We start from the raw sequence: 20,870 nt of genomic DNA on the forward strand, positions 1-20,870 counted from the left end.
CACGTGCTATATATGTTTCCACATTTTCGAGATTACTTTAATTATTTAATTTATATATATATATATTCTACACCAGTGCTTGCTAGCTAGCTGGGCTTGTGTTATTTTAGCATTAGATTTTCAAACCACAAATAAAAATAATAATTAAAAAAATAAAAGAAAAATGGACAAGAGAATGTTTAGGAGGTTAGGTATTTGAATATTGTCCTGTACTGTTGTGTCGAGATTGTAGTGCCCATTATTTTGAGTATTAATTTGGTGGCAGCAGAGGGCATGGGCATGGGCATGGGCATGTGATTTTATCTAATGCAATTTTCGCATGCATGGACCCGCAACTCACTCTCTTCTTATCCACTAGGCCGTTACTTGTGTGAAGAGATGAGAGCCGTTAGGAAAGCTTTTTAAATTTATTATAATTTTTTTTTAAAAAAAATCAATCAAATTGGATTATCAGTTTTAATTGGATTCAATTGAAAAATTAAGATTTAGAGATCAAATTCAAATGCCCAATATTAAGAGTTTCTGTTTCGGTCCAACTTGATCTTCCAAATCTAAATTTATTTTAAATTCAATCCACACCATTAACGATTACTGTTTTCACAATAATTTAATTTAATTTAATATTTTTTATTAAATTTTCTTTTTAATAATATTCATTTTCCAATTGAACTATCAATTTGATTTTTTAAAACTTAAAGAAGAGAAATACATAAAATAAAGATATATATGGAAAAAAGTTGGCCTTTACATGTATATCCTCCATACCTCATTGTTTTTTAATAGAAAAAATCGCATTTAAGAATTTCCTCTTTTTGGTTGGTTGAGTGTCCTGTCCTGTCCTTCCATACTTGCTTGTACCTACTTTCCCCTTCAATGATTAAACTCGTTTTATAATTTTTTTTCACGTTAATTTAACTTAATATTATATTAATACCAACACTTATCATGGGAGATAGATTTCAACAATATTTTTTTTTCATATGTTGATTTTTTGAAAAAATAAGATAAAATTATACATAAAGATATAAATTATCTAATTTATGAGATTTACATAAAATTCATGGCAAATACGTAAAATTCATGGGAAATACATAAAATGTTAAAATTTTGTAGGGTTCATTATTTCACCTCACTCTTTTTCACTTTATTTAAAAATTAGTAAAAAAAAAAACTATTTTTACCCCCTTATTTAAAATTAAAAGATTTCATAAAAAATTAATTTTTAATTTATTAAATCTTTATTTTTTAAAAAATAAATGATTTTTCAAAACTTCATTATCATTTGAACTTTTTTTCATATAAAATCAATTATACCTAAGAAAAAGTAGATATAAAATAAATTTATCAGATTTATAAAAAGTTCACGGCAAATACATAAAATTTTCTCTCGAAACGAGTGCCCAAAGTTTCTTATAATTGTCGAAATCTCCCCAGGAAAGAAGATATTAGCACATAGAGGATATGACAGTGACAACTGACAAGCTATAAAGCAAATGTGTTGGCGAGGGGAGCCAGAACCTGAAGGCCAAGCCCAGACCTTACGAAACATCAAACATGATTATTATTAGTTCCACAGAAACAGAGATTTGATTACATTGGAATAATTTGAACTTTCCAAGCTAATAATTTCTCCTTCATTTCTTACAATCCCCATTCACTCCTGAAATTATCCAATCATTTGGATTGGATTTTCGAATACAAGGATCCGCTTTTATCTCTCTCAGGCAATTGGAGAGAATCCTTTTCTCGCTTTCTCTCCAGTCTCAATCCCATTTTAAGGTTAATCTTTGTTGCTTATTGTAATCTCTTCGTAATTTCTTTTCATTGCTTCGTAAATTGCTTCTTCTGCTTCTTTTTTTTTTTCGGTTCGTGAAGGTGTTCGTTGATGGTCATCTAAGCTCCTCTCTCTCCATAACGGTCTGTTTGCAGAATTCAACCTGGTAATGTTTCTTTAGCTTCTTGTTTTTGGTTTTTTGGTTCTGTTTGTTTGCTGAGAAAATTAACAAGAAACGTAAAGAAATAGGAAACAAGCTGGATTTTTTTGTCACTTGCTTTATTAAGTTCGGTCCTTTGTCTAATCGTGTTTGCTTCATTCTTTTTATCCCTATGTTTTTAATCTTCTGTAGTTCTCCGCAACCAAACGGAGCTGGTATAAATTGTTAACGGTTATTTGATTGCTGAGAAACTTTAAGAAAAAGAAAATGCGTCTCCCAAGTCCGACTATTTCTTCTTCATCTTATACCGCTGCATAGGTAATTACACATTGCACCGGGACGGAGAGAAGTTGTTGAGTTTCGAATTTCGGTTTTCGAGTCTTTTCGTTCTCTATTCCCGAATTCCTCTACCCCACCAAACAAAATATAACACCATAGCTTCTAAATCGCCAGCGCCGTTCTAGTTATTGATGTCATTAGAAGAGGTTTTTTGTCGAAAGGGGGAAAAATTGAAAAAGGAGACTGACGATAGTTGATATGCTGATGCCAGAAACCGGATACTTGCATAGTGACGCGAACTTGGTCAAATTAGGTGGCTTTTTAATAAAGTTAGCTCTGTGTATGAGACGTATATGAAAAGTCAAAGGCCGGCCTACATAGTCTGATACACACTACCCGCGAAAATTTGTGTGAAAAGTATGGTCAAACTAATTGTATGAAAATAATGCAATGCTCTGACCTCTGTTTACGTTGGAAGTGCATCTTTCTCTGGTCTCTGTCTTCCTGCTGAATATTCCCGATGCACATGGGTGATGCAGCATAATAGTAGTGCAGTTTAGGAAGATGTGGCGGGAGTTAAATGAGAAAAACGATGGGCTATATTTATATCAGTTGGGACTTGAGGAAGTATAGTGTTGCCAACTTTGTTAGGTATGATTGTAAACATGGTTAAGTGTTGCCAACCTTTCTACATGTGCTTACTGCTTTTGCTTTTCTGGCTTTTCAGGCTGGAAAAACACGGATGTTGCTTTTTTAACCCTCCAAAAAGAGTCTATGTCATAACTAATGCACTGAATCTTGTTGTTTCCATCTAGAGTTCTGAACAAGTGAAAGACTAGTAGCTGTTGGGCTTGGGCTTATTTGCTATCAAATAATGGCATTCATTTGTTGGCCTTATTGTTTGTTATCGGGGTCTGGTGACACTTGTAGACTGTAATTTGTCTCTGAACCCTCCTCCTAGTTTAACATCTAAATACTGCGACAAAAAGAAATAATGAATTGTAAAATTGCAAGTTTTCTTTTCTTCCCTTTTGCCAAAATTTTTTACATTTGAACCATCTAATATAGCAATTATTTACAGAATGGAGCAACAAAGTAAGTTGTCTTATATTTCTTCCTGGAACATATTTCAACTTGGGCATGTCTCTTACAAATTATACTTAGCATTACCAGTGTCCTTTGTGTATTTTCAATTGTTCATCTTTCGCTGCATGCATGCTGTGAATCTTATCTACTTCTTTGCCAGCATAGCAGCATAGAATTGTGCTATAGAATTTAAGCTATAAACTATGTCCTCAAACATTAGATAATGGCAACATAACTAATGTGATTTATGTTTGGCTTGTACATGTCTATTTGCTTTGATGTGATTAAAAAAAAAAAAGAAACAAGATCTATAAAATATTGGGATCCTTGTCTTCACAATGCGATTTTATGGTGACAATTCTGTTGCGCTGTTCTCCACTCATATAAGTTCCCTGAAATTTTTATTGCAGTGAAAGATGGTTGCCTTTGGAAAAAAGTTGAAGGAACGACAAATTCAAGAATGGCAGGAGTATGTTTAATATATCCATGTACTTTCTAGCGTGCATTACATACTTCAAGTACATTTGAATATCAGCATAGTGAGATAAAACCTCTTTGATGGGCATTATTTGCTGAAAGCCTCGTTTTAGTAGCTTAACCTAGTTTTTGTTAAATATTTCATTTTGTATTGTTACTATCCAGAGGTAGCAGCAATACAATTTTTTATTATGGCTTAGCTTTGAGAGTCATTAACATGGCTTTTACATAAGATCTATGATTGAGCACAAGTTTTTTAACAGATTGAGACTACCTGAAAGAGAGTTTGGGCTTATTAAAATGAAAATGATTGTTAAAACTAGATCTTTTGTTTTCTTATACATCTGTTTATGCTCCCTTGAGGTTTGCTATTTCAGATTTTTTTTTCTTATACATCTTTTTCCTTCAGATATTATATTAGCTATAAATTGATGAAGAAGAAAGTGAGACAATATGCTCAACAAATTGAAGTGGGAATCCTAGATCGCAGGCATGTTCTCAAGGATTTCTCAAGGATGCTAGATAATCAGGTATTAATGTTGTGGGTATTTGAAGCCTAAATACCATTATGTTATATGCACACATATTTGCAATGCTAGGTACTCCTATTCAACTAATAAACTAGAAATTGACAAACAGTCATCCTGTCAAAGCTGATCCTTTATAGAAATTGGACAAAGCATTTGCGACTTTTATGACCACTCTGTGTTTTTTCTTCTGGAGTTGGGTTTTGGATCATGCATTCAACTTGTCATTACATTTGTTGATCTGTTGAAATTACTTTAGGAAGGATGTATTGGTGAAGTAATTGGATGATTTTCTTTTTGATGAAATTAATCCTGAAGCATGATCCTCATTTTCTAATATTTTATGTGGATATGTTGCTTGTGTTTTGACAATCATTTCTCAATCGTGTATCAGTGCATTAATTTTTTTGGCACACTTAAGATACTAGATGAGATATTCCTAAAAAATTCAAATGCAATCAATATTTGAATATGGATTCATGGTAAACTATTTCTCATAATAACAATTTCAGATTGAGAAGATTGTCCTTTTTCTCTTGGAACAACAAGGGCTACTTGCAAGTAGGATTGCCAAGCTCAATGAACAGCATGAGGCTCTTGAGCAAGAGCCAGATATATCTCAAATAACCCAATTACGGGAGGCCTATAGAGCAACAGGGCAAGATTTGTTAAAGCTTCTCTTTTTTGTTGAGATAAATGCTGTTGGTCTGCGTAAGATACTGAAGAAGTTTGATAAACGTTTTAGATACAGATTCACTGATTACTATGTCCGAACCCGTGCTAACCATCCTTATTCCCTTCTGCAACAAGTTTTAAAGCATGTGGTAATATGGCCTTCTTATTCTTGTTGGGTATGTATCTCCATGATAAATTTCTTACTGTTAATACCGGAAATTACAGGGTTTAGGAGCTGTTATTGGAGCCATATCTCGCAATCTTCATGAACTTCAGGAACATCAGGGAAGCTACTTATCCATCTATGATGAGCCTGCTCTTTCATTCCAGGTCTCTGTTAATTTTAATCTATGTACAAGTTGGATTGTGGCCTTCGTACTTTCATTCTTGAATTTTCCTGGAAAGTTGTTGTAGTTTATGACTTTATGCTTTAGTTTGGGAGCTGTTGTTAACCTGTGTACTTATATGGTGTTTCTTGTTGTTATCTACAGGATCCTGTTGTTGATTCATTGAAAGCAGCCGTAGACAGGGTCACTCGTTCAACAAACTTCCTTAACTTTTTGGCACAACATGCACTTATTATACAAGAAGAGCTACCTACTACTACTGATGAACGTGCTGATGATCAAAGATACCATTTTATGTCACTTTTCTTGAACTTACTGAACACATTTCTTTATATGGTCAACACATATATAATTGTCCCCACGGCTGATGACTACTCAACAATGCTTGGAGCTCCAGCAACAGTTTGTGGTGTTGTAATTGGGGCAATGGCTGTTGCACAGGTGTTTTCTTCAGTTTATTTTAGTGCTTGGTCAAATAAATCATACTTCAGACCTCTAGTATTTAGCAGTATCGTGCTTCTTGTGGGAAATTCCATGTATGCATTGGCACTTGATTACAAGTCAATAACACTTCTTTTAGTCGGCCGTCTCTTCTGTGGGTAAGCAACTTTCTTCCGCTTCAAATTTTCATGTCTACTTACATCATAAGAAATGCTTTTCATTTTGTGGTTTTTAATTGTTCTTTCACTGAGAAAGAAACCTATGTTATAACTTACTAAAAAGTCACATTTTAAATTTGTTTAGCAATATGGATTTATTAGGAATGTAAGTGAATTTGGATGATCATACCAATGGTGTAGTATTCTGTACTGCATTATGACAGACATTTGGAAATGACAATAATCTGTTAGATATAGCCTGAAACTCATGTTACATATGCTACCTGTTGCATGATAGATTAATCAACTTCAAGTTAGATGGTGGAAGATTCATAGATAATATGTCATTCACATCTCATTCTATAGGTTGACCATTGAACTAATTGTACTTCTTGCATTGCAGATTTGGTTCTGCTAGAGCTGTTAACCGGCGTTACATCAGTGATTGTGTGCCACTTAGAATTCGCATGCAGGCATCAGCTGGTTTTGTTAGTGCCAGTGCTCTCGGAATGGCTTGTGGTCCTGCCCTTGCTGGCTTGCTTCAAACAAAATTTAAAATTTACAAGTTTACATTCAACCAAGTCACTTTACCAGGCTGGGTTATGACAGTGGGTTGGTTTATATATCTCATACTGTTGTGGATAACATTTAGAGAACCTTCTCATGAGACTGAAGAAAAGAGTATAACTCAGGAATCTAATGCCGGTATGCTGACTTCTCTTTCTATTTCTGGGTCTTAAAATTTTCATTTTTCATGAATATTATTTTTTTGTTAAAGTGGCAGATGATGGTAATAGCCAGATTTTTTCTGCAGCCACACTAATGTTTACTCCTGCCCTTTCACCTGCATTAGTCATTTCAATCAACATCATGATAATATTTTCATCAATGGGTAACTCCAAATTTGGACTCTTCTAGTGACAGGACCTGCAGAAAATGATGGGCTTGAGAAGGGTCTTAAAAAACCATTACTTTCTGAGGGCAAGCAAGATGATGAACATGGTGATGGAGAATGTGATGGCAGTGAAGAAGCTTTTGAGGAATCTCGAAGACCTGCCACTTCAATTATTTCAGCATACAGGCTACTTACACCCTCCATAAAGGTATATGAACATTCAGATCTTAGTTCAATCAAGTCACTTTACCGAGGAATATAATTTTATAGTGCACTTGTGTGACATGGGCATAGTTATTGGTACCCACATAGAAACTAAACTGGCAATTCACTTGTGAAGTGTAATTTCTCTCTGACGTGCACAAGTTATCACTCAAGCAGTTAAGAATTTCTTCATGATAAACTTCAGCCCACTTCAAGCCAACTTGTTTTCTAAACTACTTGCAAGCTATTAGACTCGCTTGTGGTATTCCTTTGCAATAAAGTACTGAATGCTGAGTAAAATCAAAACAGTCGGAAACGATAAATAAATATAAAATGGGCAGAAAATGAAATTCTCGATGCATTATGCATGGACAGGTACATAGATCAAACACCTGAAAGGTGATCTAGAAAGAAATCATATCTGGTTGCTAGGAAATAACAGCAACACAAGCTGTTTTGACAGTTAGATGGTTGGTCGGCTTAGTGACAAACTGCTGGAATTCTGGGGATTTGTCCTTTTTGTGTTTTTCCTTTGGAAGAGAAAAGGGCATGTCCAGCCTGCTGAATCAAAAGGCTTCCTCATGGGGTTAAGGAGATCGTACATTGTACTAATATTTGTGCCTTCTTTTTTTTTTTTTTTTTCTGTGTACTGTGAATGGAATTTCAATTTCATGGGGCTGTTGATCAATCATTCATGCCTCCAAGGTCATGTCTGACGTCGTGGTTTTGGTGAGCAAGAGTAAACTTTATTGGGAACTAATATGAGATGTACTATATCTGTTTATTTTACCTGCTTAATGTCAGAGTGCTTCAACTAGGTGTAATGTTTAGATGATTACTTATCTAAATATCTTTGACTTCATCAGGTTCAGCTGTTGATATATTTCATGCTAAAATACGCCATGGAGATTTTACTCTCAGAATCCAGCGTCATTACCTCATACTACTTTGGTTGGTCAACAAGCACCGTGGCAATTTTTCTTGCATGTCTAGGCCTAACGGTTCTTCCAGTAAACATTATTGTGGGAAGCTACATTAGTAACATGTTTGAAGACAGGTAAATCTTCATACAGGAAACATGCCTTGGGCTCTCTTCTTTTTGTATTGTGCGCTTATTGTCATCATTTCCTTCTTCATAAATTTTCCCTCATTAATATCTTTGCAGGCAAATTTTATTGGCATCAGAAATTATGGTTTTCATAGGAGTACTCCTGAGCTTCAAATTCGTGGATGCATATACTGTTCCACAATATGTTTGCTCAGGATTAATCATGTTCGTTTCTGCTGAAGTACTTGAAGGTGAGAAATTATTTAATTCAGAATTTTTGCTAATGATGATGAATTTTGTAATAAGGAGGAAAGTCATCTCCTATAGATGGTTAAAAACAAATATGAAAGCACTTCCTGAATTTCCCATGTAAACTAGTTTTTACTGTACTATTCCTCTTAAACTCCTGGTTAATCAACGCTTTAAAGGCGAGGAAGGAGCTGGCTTACATATAACTCGTGCAAGTAAAATAAACATTCCATCAATACAAAAATTATTCTCATCTTGAAGACCTGTGGAAGCATAATCTCATGATTTAAGATGGAACAAAAGAGGTGGTATTGACTTTTAGTTGAGATCTAGAGTTTAACTCATGGTATTGACTTTTAGTTGAGATCGAGAGGTTAACTTTGGTAATGAGTTCTGGAGATATCAATCTGACCAGTTTCATGACTTGATGAATACATGTTTTTTTTTTTTTTTCTTTTTTCAACCAGGGGTGAACTTGTCACTGCTCTCTCGGGTCATGTCATCTAGGCTTTCCCGTGGAACCTACAATGGTGGACTACTCTCAACTGAAGCAGGGACCATAGCTCGTGTAATTGCTGATGGCACAATAACCCTGGCTGGGTACTTGGGCCAGAGTAGACTCTTGAATGCAACCCTTCTTCCTTCGCTCTTCATTTGTGTAGCCTCCATTATTGCCACCTGTTTTACCTACAATTCGCTCTATTGATTCTTATGTTGTACAAATTAGTCATTTGATAGGTGAAGCCTAGCTTCTCAATTTTGTTCATCTTTTTTCAAATAACAGAGAAAAAAAAAAAGTAATAATTTCTATGTTGATAATTGTAAGTGCCCCATATTGTAAGACACTAGTTCATTGATTCTCCTGTTCTATTTGAATTCAACAAAGTTTCAGGCTTCTGCTGTAGCGTGTAAGAGTGCTTCAAGTTTTCAATTTCCTGGAATTCTTATTCTATCATTTGTGAACTTTTATCTTATCCATTAAAAAGGAAAATTCCAAGAACTGAAAATGGAGATGTAATTAATTTTCACTTTACACTCTCAGTTACTTGGTGGTTGTGAGTGCTCGTGAAAATGAAATCATTACATGGACAAAGTCCAAATTCAGAACAGAAGAAGCAAAATATAGAAAAAGGTGAAAACAGGATGACATGGAAGTATTCGTTAATGGAGTTAAAAAGGGAAACTATTATAGTGGCTAAATAAGGCTGGATGTGTTTATTAATATTACCCTTATTTAATATTCATTTAGAAAATATATTTTGTTGATTCCAATAATAATTTCATAACATGATCTATTTAATTTTCAACGAAATAATATGAATGAAGTATATAATAAAAAAGATAAAATAAATTTATTATTATTTCTTAATTCATAAAAAATTAAAATAAATTTATTTTTATTCCATGAGTAAATTATATTATAATATATCCTTGAACTCAACACCTAAACTATTCCTCAAAAGAGTATAATTATCTCCATGGGAACCTTATTTCTAACTATATTTTCTATTGCCACTTATATAACTATGTCTAATTATTATTAGTAATTAGAATGACTAACAGGGATATATATTATTTTATTTATTATATTAATGAAATAAATATAAAAAATATTAATTTATTATATAATATATATAATTATTTTTTATATACATTACCAAATAATAATGAATATTATAATTAGTTTAATTATTATTTATAATATTTCTAATTTATATATTATTTATTATAATTTTAAATAATTTATCAATGTAACAATTTTAATTTTAAAAAAATTACAATTAAAAAACAGTAAAAAATAATATTTTTAAATAAAAAATAAAATTAAAACAGCTACCACCAGATTGTAAATAACTCTAATTTTAGAATTAATCCGAAATACAAACCTTGTCTATTAGTATTTTCTGGTTTTTTTAATAAACTTATGATCTATTTGAATGTTTATTTATTATTAATTTCATATAACAATTAAATTAAATATTCTTTATTAAATTAAAATTAAAAAAAAATAAAGAAAAACTTAATACTTAAAAAAATTATAATTTTTTTTATTATTAAACAGTTTTAAATATAGAATTTTTTTAAAATTAAAAAAAAAAAACATTTTACTCTTTAATAAAACCATGCTTGAAACCTTGATAGATGTGAAAGTCGAAGTGAATTTTAATTACCAATAATTTTAACAAAAAGGGTTTATATGTGAAAGTTAAATCCCTTAAGTTTGTTACATTAAAGGTAAAGAAAATTAATTATTTTCTTATTTCCCTATCAAATAAGAAAATAATTTCTAAGCATATTAAATTATCTGAAAATTTTTTCTATCACATATTTCGAATTACATCAACTAGCTTTTCAAAATGCTAAAAAAAAAATCAAGAAATAAATAAATATATGTATATATACACACATCCAAGCAAAAACATATGTTTATGTCAATATTAGTAACGAAAAATTCAAAAACAAAATTTTAGACCCTATTTAAAGGGTCTAACATATCGATATTTAAAGTATCTAACATGCTAATTAATTTTTAATAGACTCTATAACTGATATTTCTTTCAATGAATTCGTCGTAATACTATTCTAACGGCTCATATTTTAGTTACAGAATCTATTAGATATAATCGTCTTTCTGTTTGAAATAATATCACTTTATTTGATGAAATTTTATTAATACAATCAGTAATTTTACTAAAAAAAATAACTATATTATTTAACCATCATCTATAATTTATATAAAAAAAATTTAAAACAGTTTTTCTTTTTAAGCATAATAGTATAAAAATAATTAAAATTAGTATTAAAAAAGATAAATTTTAAAAAGCAGTCTGTTGAAAAATATTTTAAAATATTTAAATTCATAGAAAATATTTTTTAGTAAATTTTTTTTAAATATTTGAGACATTTAAATAAATTAATTAATAAAAAATATTTTAAATATTTCAAAATTTTCTGTGATAAAAAAAATAATTTTTTTAAATATTTTAAATGTTAAAAAAATATAAAAAAATATTTTATGTAAAATAAATAGAGCTTAAAATATATAATTTTATATAATTTTTCTTATATTTTTCAATCAATCTACTTTTTAAAATTGTCACATGATGTTTTCAAATTTCAACTTACTTTTATTATCATTAAAATTCTAAATTTTTTCACGCATAATTTAATAAAATAATTAGTTAAAATGCCAAAATATATAATTACATTGTAATTTTTTTAAATAATTATTTGTTTAAATGTTTTTTATAATTATATTCATTTAAAAATAAAAAAAATTAAAACAATTAAATGTATATATTTTTAATACTATTATTCTTGAAAAGAAAATTTATTTTTATATATGCAACCTTCTATTGTAATATACTACTCTAATTCCTTTATTAAGAGTAGCATCAGCGCTGTATGCAAAAGTCAACTAACTAGCCAAAAATTTCTTTTATTTTTATTTTTTTTTTGGTTTTTAGGTATTAAATTTTTTATATTTTTTATTTAAATGCTTATAAATAATAAAAAAAAAAGGGAATTTAAAGGTTATAAATATGGAATTTAAAAGGAGGGTTAAATTAGTGTATAAAATTTTATTAAACAAATAATTGATGGTATTAGTAAATGTAGTTATGGAAATAGGGTTTGCTATCTCCAATTATAATTTTAGTTTATTTTCATTAAGAACTTGGGAGTGGCGGTGGGGTTGTTGGATCGCTTTCAACTCTCACGTAAATTGTCAAAGTTCAATCAAAATCATTCAATAACATTAACACTACTGTCTCATAAATCACCGAAAATACCAGTTTAGCCAAATATATATATATTTAAAAAAATTAATAAATATCTCATATACGTTATCCTGGGTCCTACTGCATTAAAATGCACCGCAGATTTGGCTGTGCTTTGTGAATCAGAATAATTAGGGTTAATTACTCACCTACGCTATTTTATTTTTAATTTCAATTTTTTTTGTAAAATCTATAGACTTTCATTTTATTTCCCAAAATTCATTTTTATTATGGAATACTAAAATTATATGTTAATTTTTTTTTAAAGTAAAACTACTGATTGTATTAATAAAATTCCGTCAAACAAAAAGAAATATTATCTCAAATAAAAAGACGATTATACCTGATAGATTCTCTAGTCAAAGTATAAGCAGTTAGAGTAGTATTACGACAAACTCATTTAACATAGATATCAGTTCTAGAGTCTAACAAAAATTTACAATCATTCAAAATCAAATCCCTGCATAAAATAATTTGGCAAAGATACTCGTCAAGTGCCTGTCTAAACCCCTGCATAAGATAATTTGGCAAAGATGCTATTCCTTCTTTCTTATCTCTCGAGCATAAATCATTAAAGTCTCCTGAACAAAGTTACGGAAGAGAACTGACGTCGTTGTTGCGATTCCATAAACCTATAATAACTAGTAAACCTCCATTGAATATTACCTTCCAAACCAACCGAATTAATAAAATTTGAAGAAAAACCAACCACAGAAACAGACACATGACTCTTCCACATTAACGAAAGGTCTCCTCCCAATCATTGTCTATTGATTGAGAAGCAACCATCAAAATGTAAAAAATTACGAAAAAATTTCATACGAGAACTAAGAGTTTTTGTTTCCATCAAAAATAAAATGTCCGGCTTGTAACTAGTAATTAAATCCTTCAATGCATTAACTGTCCGAGGATTGCCGAGTCCTCGGCAGTTCCAACACAGGATGATTATTGCTTTCGGCTATCCCGACCTTTGACGGGATGAGCCGCTTCACTGTTACCTGTCAAATTAACATTCGCAAGGGTGTTATTAGAGGTATTCTGTTGAGAGGAATGAAAACCTGTAACAACATTATGTTTAGTGTTTCTTGACCTTTTTTTAGCATCATCATCTATTTGGGTTGCAATCTCCTCATCAAACTTATCAGAACTGCCTTTGCCCACAGAATTCTTGTCCATGTCCATAATATAGTCCTCAATCTCCTTATTTACAATGGGTTGACTTTTGCCAAATAAGGAGAATTGCCTATTATGTGCTGCCAAATTAGTGTTATCAAAATTGCTAGTTGATGCCAATCCTGCCACAAATCCCGGCGGAGCAGAATTACCGGAATCTCGCAGTCACATGCTTGTCGGTCTCTGGTTCCGACGACCAGGTGCTCTGGGGAAATTACCCCAACCAAACTTGATATTTTCTTTCTTCAACCTCAATCGCAAGTCACAGAAAGTCTCCACATGACTCAGTTTCCCACATGACTCAGTTTTCCACATAGATAGCAAAAAATAGTCAGTTTTTCATATTGAAACTTCACAGTAAATATAGTACCATCATCTCCAACAAACTTCTTCCGCCATTTTAAAGGTTGCCGAATATCCAAACAAACTTAACTCTCATAAGGTCCGGCGACATAGCTGAAGTATTTTTCATATCATACTCTTTATAGTGGCTAACAAAATTTCCAATCAATTTAGCCAACGTCTTGTTATAATAACTAGAATGGAGGTTTTTAATCAAAATCCAAAAATCAAAATGAGTTAGAGGGATATAAGGATTTTCATTATCTTTTATCTCCTTACAAACAAGCAGGAATCGATTGTACAATCAAGGGTCCTCATTCCCTATATTTTCAAAATCAACATTATTAAAAAACTGAAACATATATCTTTTTGTCTCTAATTCCATAATAGATACCCCTCTAAAGAATGCCATAAATCTGCAAAAGAAATCTGTATATTCTGAAAATTGATTGGATTGTATGTGAGAAACATCCCCACCATACAGAAATAATAAGTGACGATCGGAATATCTCTGGAACTCTTAATAGGGACAACAACATATTCTTCTTAATCGATAGTCAACTGACGCAGATCATCTTCCATGAGGAAAGGGAAAGAAGAAGTTAGATTTAAGAAAAAGGAAAAGGCGAGAGTATCGAGTTATAAAAAGACCACAGGGAGAAATTTGCGTCGAAAAGGTAATAGCGTTTTTTCAATGTTATATTATATGTTAATTTCTATAAGTTATTATTTTTCCATTAACGTATATTTGTTTAACCATTCCTTTTATTTATGATTCTACAACTAAAGTTAAAATATAATTTTTAAATTCGTTTTAATTTAATTAGGGCTTGAATTGCAATCGTTTAATTCAAATTAATTTAAGAAATATTTTCAAAATAAACAGTTTTATTAATAATTAAAATTTAAATAAACATAAATATAATGGGTGAAAAATTACATCACTCTAATATATGTGGACAATTTTTATATATATTTAAGTGTACAAATTAATTTATATATTCAATAAATAATAAATTAATAAGTAATGGAGATGGAACTCATTACAATTTTAAATAATATATTTATTGTTATTATTAAGTAAATGTATACTATTAATTTTATTTTGAAAAAGCAGTTTTTTTTATTTTAAATCCATTAGTTAAAAGTACGATTAAAATGGTAGTAGATTCATTTCATTTTCGTAATAGTACATACATTAGGGAAGTTGAACTACTTCCCACGAGTAGTTAGATTTCATTAATTCGTGGAACCCATTCATCTAAAACTTTTTATTAGGGACAACTCACTTAGAAAGCTTAGGAAGTGTTAAATTTTATTTGTTTGTTTATTTTTTTTTCTTTTTTAAAATAAAGTTATTTCTTAATTCGAGTAAGAAAAATAATTTATTTTAAAAATATAAAAATCATGCGATGTAAACATATCGTGCAGTGATGATAAAGACGAACTACTAAAAAAAATTAAAATGATATATAGTCGAATATAGTTATTAAAAAAATTATATATTAATACTTTTAATTAGTCTCAATTCTAACGGCAATATTGTTGATTTTGAAAAATATAATGACCATGCAGTGTCAACATATCATGTGGTGATGACAAGGACAAATCACTAAAATAAATAATTATGATATATTGAATATAGTTATTAAAAAAATCATACATTTATAATATTCCCAATGAGTCATAACTCTCAACTACAATAACATTAATTTTAAAAAACATAAAATGAATAATTAAAAAATAATAATTATGATTCCTAACTGAATATAATTATATAAAAAAAAATCATACATTTATAATAGTCCCAATGAATCTCAACTCTCAACGGCAATAACGTTGATTTTGAAAAACATAAAAACTATGCGGTGTAAACATATTGACAAAGATGAATAATTAAAAAAGAAAAATTATAATACTGATATACTTGAAATAAAGCTGAGTTGCGATTGATCAATTTATAAAATAAAAAAATATAAGGTGATTAGCCCTATCAGAACCAAACACCGAAGTCAGTAAATTTATGGAATAGACAAATGTAATAAATTGTTTAGAATTAAAAATGAGTGTGTAACAATGTACATTGATCTCGATGTAAATTAGCTTTTATAATGTAAGTAGGTGGAATTGGTTATCAAATTTTCCGAAAATTTGACTAGTACTGGCTAGCGAATAAGAGATCACGCGATTATATATGTAATGAAAATTTGCTAGATTGTATCCACTAAGGTAATTTTTCATAAAATCTCGTCCAATCTAAAAGAAGGCAAGTCTTGATGAAGAATCAAGTGCTACAATGTCTTAGTCTTTCTTTCTATAAATAAAACCGCGTATCAGCTTATTATACCTGATAACTCGAAAGTCAAAATGAATTTGGAATAAAGTGTAATCTAGTAGACTTAATCTTTGTTTTTCTTGTTTCCCTCATTTTTTCTGTTGTCTTTTTAGATGTGCTTTCAACATTCTACACCCTTACACGTCTACCACCTTCACGCGAGTAGCTTGTTCGTGAGTACCCTATCCTAATTCTCGTTAAACGGCTATTTAATTTCTTTTGGCACTCTTTGGACATGATCCTCATTATTGCGGGCTTTATTTTTATACGAAGATTGATAATTAGTCGGATATAATTGCTCCAAGCTCATTCAAATCTCATCTAGCATGTAGAATTAGGTCTAAACTGGTCTGGGTTTTATACTATTCAATACGCTATGGGCCCGTACTAGATTGGGTATGCCTCTTTGATTTGGGACGTTGTAAGCTTGACGATCCAAAATCCAATAGTTATTCAAATTCGTGTCACATGACTCTATCTCATAATAATAACTCATATCTTATTTTGAGCGATTGTTATATCGTATCAAATACATAATTTATTACTTAGCTTGATATAGTTACTAAAACTATTACTTGATTATTATTTTTTTAAAATTTATTTTTTATTTTTTGGGTATATATAATTGAAGTAAAACGCCAGCCCAAGCAGCTACTTAATTCTCTGCGCAGCTACCACACACATTTTCTTCATTTCTTGAATCTTGGCGATCAAGCGTAATCATTATCACAATTCCTTGGGCTTTTGTCGCCGACTATATCAGCAAGAACTCTTTGCACCCGCAGAACTTTTAGCCGTCGAGATTGTTGAAGTCTCTACTTTATCTATATAACCAAAGCTTCCATCGGTTATTCAACAATTCATCATTTCCGAAAATGGATCTTGTTGGATTGTGGAGATTCTCCGCAGCTGCTTCTTTTATTGCACTTGTCCTTTTTCATGGCTTCTGTGCTTCTGCTAAAGGTATGAACGTCTTCTTAATTTGCTCTTCTTCTGCTTATTACAATCTTTTTGCATGAATTAATTGATGTGTCTTTTTTTGGAGTTCATTAGTTTCAACTTTGTTTCTTTTCTTCTTATTCATTAAGATAATAGATTCAAGCAAAATCCTACTTCTTTCTTTGATTACAAGAAAAATTATTTGTTTGATTAGAAGAAAATTTTTTGTACTTGTACACTCAACTTAGAAATTTATATTAACACGTAGATTTTATTATATTTTAAATAAATTTTTTATTAATTTTAAATTACATATCAAAATTATTTTGAATGGATATATGAGTTTGAAAGTATGAAAGAATTTCTTTGATTATAAATAGATTTTTTTTATTATGAATCATATTATTTTACTTAAATATTAATAGCTTTTTATCTGAATTTAATAATTGAAAAATATCAAATATTATCCGGAAAGGACTACTAATTAGGAAGACGAGAGAAATATCGGCATAGAAATAGACGTACGATCTAACAATTATTTCTTTCTTTTCTTTTTTTTTTTTTTTTTTTTTTGGGTGTCTAAAGGAGTATATGATGTAAAGTTAATTAATGAATTACTGACCAAAATATAAGGTAATCCGTGTGGATCAGTGGTTGTTTATCAGTGATAAGGCGGTCCTCCACAAAATTGATTTGTGGGACAATCTAATTAAATTGCCACTACCTAATGCCCCTTTTGCGGTTGCACTTGTGATATCTTTCTCTCTCCGATCAACTTTTCTATCATATATATATATTGAAATTTTTAAAGTATTAAATTTTTCTTTGAAGACTACTAAAATTTTAAGGTTAAACAAAGTGAAAAAAAATAAAATAAAATCAATGGGTGGAATAGAACATCCTTAATTTGATGCAAAATTCTGTCTGTCTTAATTTCCAGACTACTCTTTCATGCATGATGCAACTTCGGCTCCAGAAATATCCTACTATGACTATATCATTGTGGGTGGCGGAACCGCTGGATGCCCTCTAGCCGCCACTCTCTCCCAAAACACCACAGTTTTGCTCCTTGAACGTGGCGGCTCTCCCTATGGCAACCCTAACATCACCAACTTATCCAACTTTGGTGCTGCATTATCTGATCTCTCCCCTACATCCCCATCTCAACGCTTCATCTCTGAAGACGGCGTCATCAATGCCCGTGCACGGGTGCTGGGCGGCGGCAGTTGCATCAATGCAGGCTTCTACACTCGCGCTAGTACCGACTATGTAAGGTACGTGTAGCAAAATAGAACAAGCTCATTAGCTTTACTGCAAGTTCAGGATTCAAACCCTCAAAGCAAAATTAGCTTTAAGAATTTTCTTTTTTTTGTATGTGCAAAATCATGTGAAATATTATAGGGTTTTGTGATGCCAGGAACGTGGGTTGGGATGGACGGCTAGTGAACGAGTCATACCAGTGGGTGGAGCAACAAGTTGCTTTTCAGCCTGAAGTGGGGCAATGGCAATCAGCCGTTAGGGATGGGCTGGTGGAGGTTGGGGTGGTGCCCAACAATGGGTTCACTTACGACCATATTTATGGGACTAAGGTTGGTGGGACAATATTCGATCGAGATGGGAATAGACATACTGCTGCGGATTTATTGGAACATGCCAACCCAAGTGGACTTACCGTTCTTTTGCATGCAACAGTACATAAGATTTTTTTTAGAATTAAAGGTTGGTTATTTTTTTTTAAATATTTTTATAAATTTCTAACCAAATGCATTAGTTCATAGGACCTTTCTGTAATTGCTCAGGAAAACCAAGGCCAGTGGCCCATGGAGTGGCGTTTAGAGATGCATCAGGTGCTAAACACAGAGCTTATTTAAAGAAAGGTTCCAAAAACGAAATTATCATATCAGCTGGTGCACTAGGAACTCCACAGCTCTTGATGCTAAGTGGAGTGGGCCCCAAAGCCCAACTTCAGGCGCATAATATTTCTGTTGTATTGGATCAGCCCATGGTTGGACAACTCATGTCTGATAACCCCATGAACGCCGTTTATATCCCATCGCCGATCCCCGTGGAGGTTTCGCTGATTGAAGTCGTGGGCATCACTCAGTTTGGAAGCTACATTGAAGCTGCAAGTGGTGCAAATTTCGCCGGTGTCTCTCGGAGAGACTTTGGGTTGTTTTCTCCTAAGGTAAACCTTCGAAGCCCATCCCACTTTCTGAACAGCTGTAGTTCTGACTTCTAATTAAGTACATAGTAATCCATTGTTCAAGCAAGAAATTTAGTTAAGCTTTTGTCAAGTTGTACAGATTGGTCAGCTTTCAACTGTTCCACCAAAACAAAGGACCCCAGAAGCTATAGCCAAAGCAATTGAACTAATGAACAATCTCGACGAGGCAGCTTTTAGAGGAGGCTTCATTATCGAAAAAATCATGGGTCCAATTTCCACTGGTCATTTAGAGTTAAGAACTCGAAACCCTAGCGACAATCCATCTGTTACATTCAACTATTTTAAAGAACCCCAAGATTTGCAAAAATGTGTGCAGGGCATTTCAGTCATAGAGAACGTGATTGATTCCAAGCCTTTCTCCAAGTTTAAATATGATGATTTGTCAGTCCCACAACTGCTGAATATGACCGCAAGTTCCCCAGTAAATTTGTTACCTAGACATCAAAACACATCAACGTCCCTGGAACAATTTTGTAAGGACACAGTGATGACGATATGGCATTATCATGGAGGTTGCCAAGTAGGTAGCGTCGTTGACAGTAATTACAAGGTTCTTGGAGTGGATGCTCTGAGGGTTATAGATGGATCCACATTTAATAACTCTCCTGGGACCAATCCTCAAGCCACTTGCATGATGCTTGGAAGGTAATCAGAAGTTCACAACCTCATTGGAATTGATTGTGATATAATTTGCATGATGAACTTTGGATTTACTTTGTTGCAGGTATATGGGAGCTAAAATACTGCGTGAGAGGCTGGCAAGTGAAGGATCAAAGTAGTTCATCAAGATTTATTTCCTGTATGTTTAATTAAGAATTTTTGTTGATTGGGAAATCGATCCACGAAATTTCAAATTTGAAACTTTAATTTCTTTTCAAGAGTTATTCAATTACTGTGTGCCTTCGCCTTGTTTGGCCACTTTAATGACAAAGGTCTTTCCTAATTTATATTTATTCAATTATCAATTTATATTAAAGTCAAAAGGGAATTTAAATTCTAAGTGAACAAAGATAAATTCTGATTCATCAAGGAAAAATTACTTATTATAACAAAGGTAAAATATTAATTATGATAAAAACAACCTTTATGATTTATGGATATCATTATACATGTTCTAAAATTTCCCTAAAATAAAAATCATAAAGTAAATGGCATGAGAAATAATATGACAAAGGATATACCTGCAGGCCCAGACTTAGCTGCTGCCACCTTCACTCAGGCAAAAGAAGGCATCTCCTTCTTCATCACTGCTTTTTTTCATCCCTCTCCCTTCATCATGCCAAGTAGAATCTCTTAATAAATATCAGCTGCAGGCTTTATCAGATAAAGGAAAACGCATTGCACGGAATGCGTAGAAAGCAGGCACCATAAAGGATATCCATAACGCATAACGCATGTACGGACACACAGTTGGGCCAAGGGTCAATGGGCCTCTGAAATTTGTTAAATTACCTACTGTATTTAAGTATTTTTTTTAATTTTAAATAAATGAAAAAAATTATTATTAAATTTTTTAAAAAATTATTAATTTATTCTTATTTGAAAATTATATTATTAATTTATATTGAATATCTATATTTTTTAATTTATATAATTATTTAATATCCGTTGAGGTGGCTTTCTAAAATTTTTTAAATTATTTAGATGTGTTTAAGTATTTTTTTTAACTCTAAATAAATAAATAAATTATTATTAAGCTCTTAAATTTTTAAAAAATATATTAATTCATCCCTATTTAAAAATTATACCATTTATCTA

At 31.5% G+C, this 20,870-nt stretch overlaps 2 protein-coding genes across 8 annotated transcripts; both read left to right on the forward strand.

Moving 5' to 3' along the window:
* Positions 1–1,506: 1,506 nt before the first annotated feature.
* LOC110610109 (SPX domain-containing membrane protein At4g22990) lies at positions 1,507–9,218 on the forward strand. Of its 6 annotated transcripts, XM_043951914.1 has the most exons (13): positions 1,507–1,779; positions 1,876–1,940; positions 2,127–2,864; positions 3,710–3,768; positions 4,186–4,306; positions 4,816–5,127; positions 5,204–5,308; positions 5,470–5,924; positions 6,328–6,629; positions 6,843–7,027; positions 7,890–8,080; positions 8,189–8,322; positions 8,788–9,218. In XM_043951914.1, the coding sequence occupies exons 4-13, from the start codon at positions 3,716–3,718 to the stop codon at positions 9,024–9,026; spliced, it is 2,097 nt and encodes a 698-aa protein (XP_043807849.1). In that variant the 5' UTR covers positions 1,507–1,779; positions 1,876–1,940; positions 2,127–2,864; positions 3,710–3,715; the 3' UTR covers positions 9,027–9,218. The 6 variants fall into 6 exon arrangements, with proteins under 6 accessions (XP_043807849.1, XP_043807841.1, XP_043807859.1 ...); XM_043951906.1 differs by lacking the exon at positions 2,127–2,864; XM_043951924.1 differs by lacking the exon at positions 2,127–2,864 and having other exon boundaries at positions 6,849–7,027.
* Positions 9,219–16,596: 7,378 nt separating this feature from the next.
* LOC110606185 (protein HOTHEAD) lies at positions 16,597–20,318 on the forward strand. 2 transcript variants are annotated; one of them, XM_043952526.1, is made up of 7 exons: positions 16,597–16,912; positions 17,829–18,162; positions 18,306–18,607; positions 18,688–19,073; positions 19,192–19,757; positions 19,837–19,911; positions 20,300–20,318. In XM_043952526.1, the coding sequence occupies exons 1-6, from the start codon at positions 16,825–16,827 to the stop codon at positions 19,889–19,891; spliced, it is 1,731 nt and encodes a 576-aa protein (XP_043808461.1). In that variant the 5' UTR covers positions 16,597–16,824; the 3' UTR covers positions 19,892–19,911; positions 20,300–20,318. The 2 variants fall into 2 exon arrangements, with proteins under 2 accessions (XP_043808461.1, XP_021600642.2); XM_021744950.2 differs by lacking the exon at positions 20,300–20,318 and having other exon boundaries at positions 19,837–20,001.
* Positions 20,319–20,870: the final 552 nt, after the last annotated feature.

This window comes from Manihot esculenta, chromosome 2 (assembly GCF_001659605.2).
Source record: "Manihot esculenta cultivar AM560-2 chromosome 2, M.esculenta_v8, whole genome shotgun sequence".
Taxonomy (NCBI): Eukaryota; Viridiplantae; Streptophyta; class Magnoliopsida; order Malpighiales; family Euphorbiaceae; genus Manihot; species Manihot esculenta.

Coding starts and splice junctions, on each gene's coding strand:
- LOC110610109 (XM_043951910.1), top strand. CDS start 3,716: ATGGTTGCCTTTGGAAAAAAGTTGAAGGAACGACAAATTCAAGAATGG. Junction 5,309..5,469: donor AGCCTGCTCTTTCATTCCAG/GTCTCTGTTAAT, acceptor TGTTATCTACAG/GATCCTGTTGTTGATTCATT. Junction 5,925..6,327: donor GTCGGCCGTCTCTTCTGTGG/GTAAGCAACTTT, acceptor CTTGCATTGCAG/ATTTGGTTCTGCTAGAGCTG.
- LOC110606185 (XM_043952526.1), top strand. CDS start 16,825: ATGGATCTTGTTGGATTGTGGAGATTCTCCGCAGCTGCTTCTTTTATT. Junction 16,913..17,828: donor CTTCTGTGCTTCTGCTAAAG/GTATGAACGTCT, acceptor CTTAATTTCCAG/ACTACTCTTTCATGCATGAT. Junction 18,608..18,687: donor GATTTTTTTTAGAATTAAAG/GTTGGTTATTTT, acceptor GTAATTGCTCAG/GAAAACCAAGGCCAGTGGCC.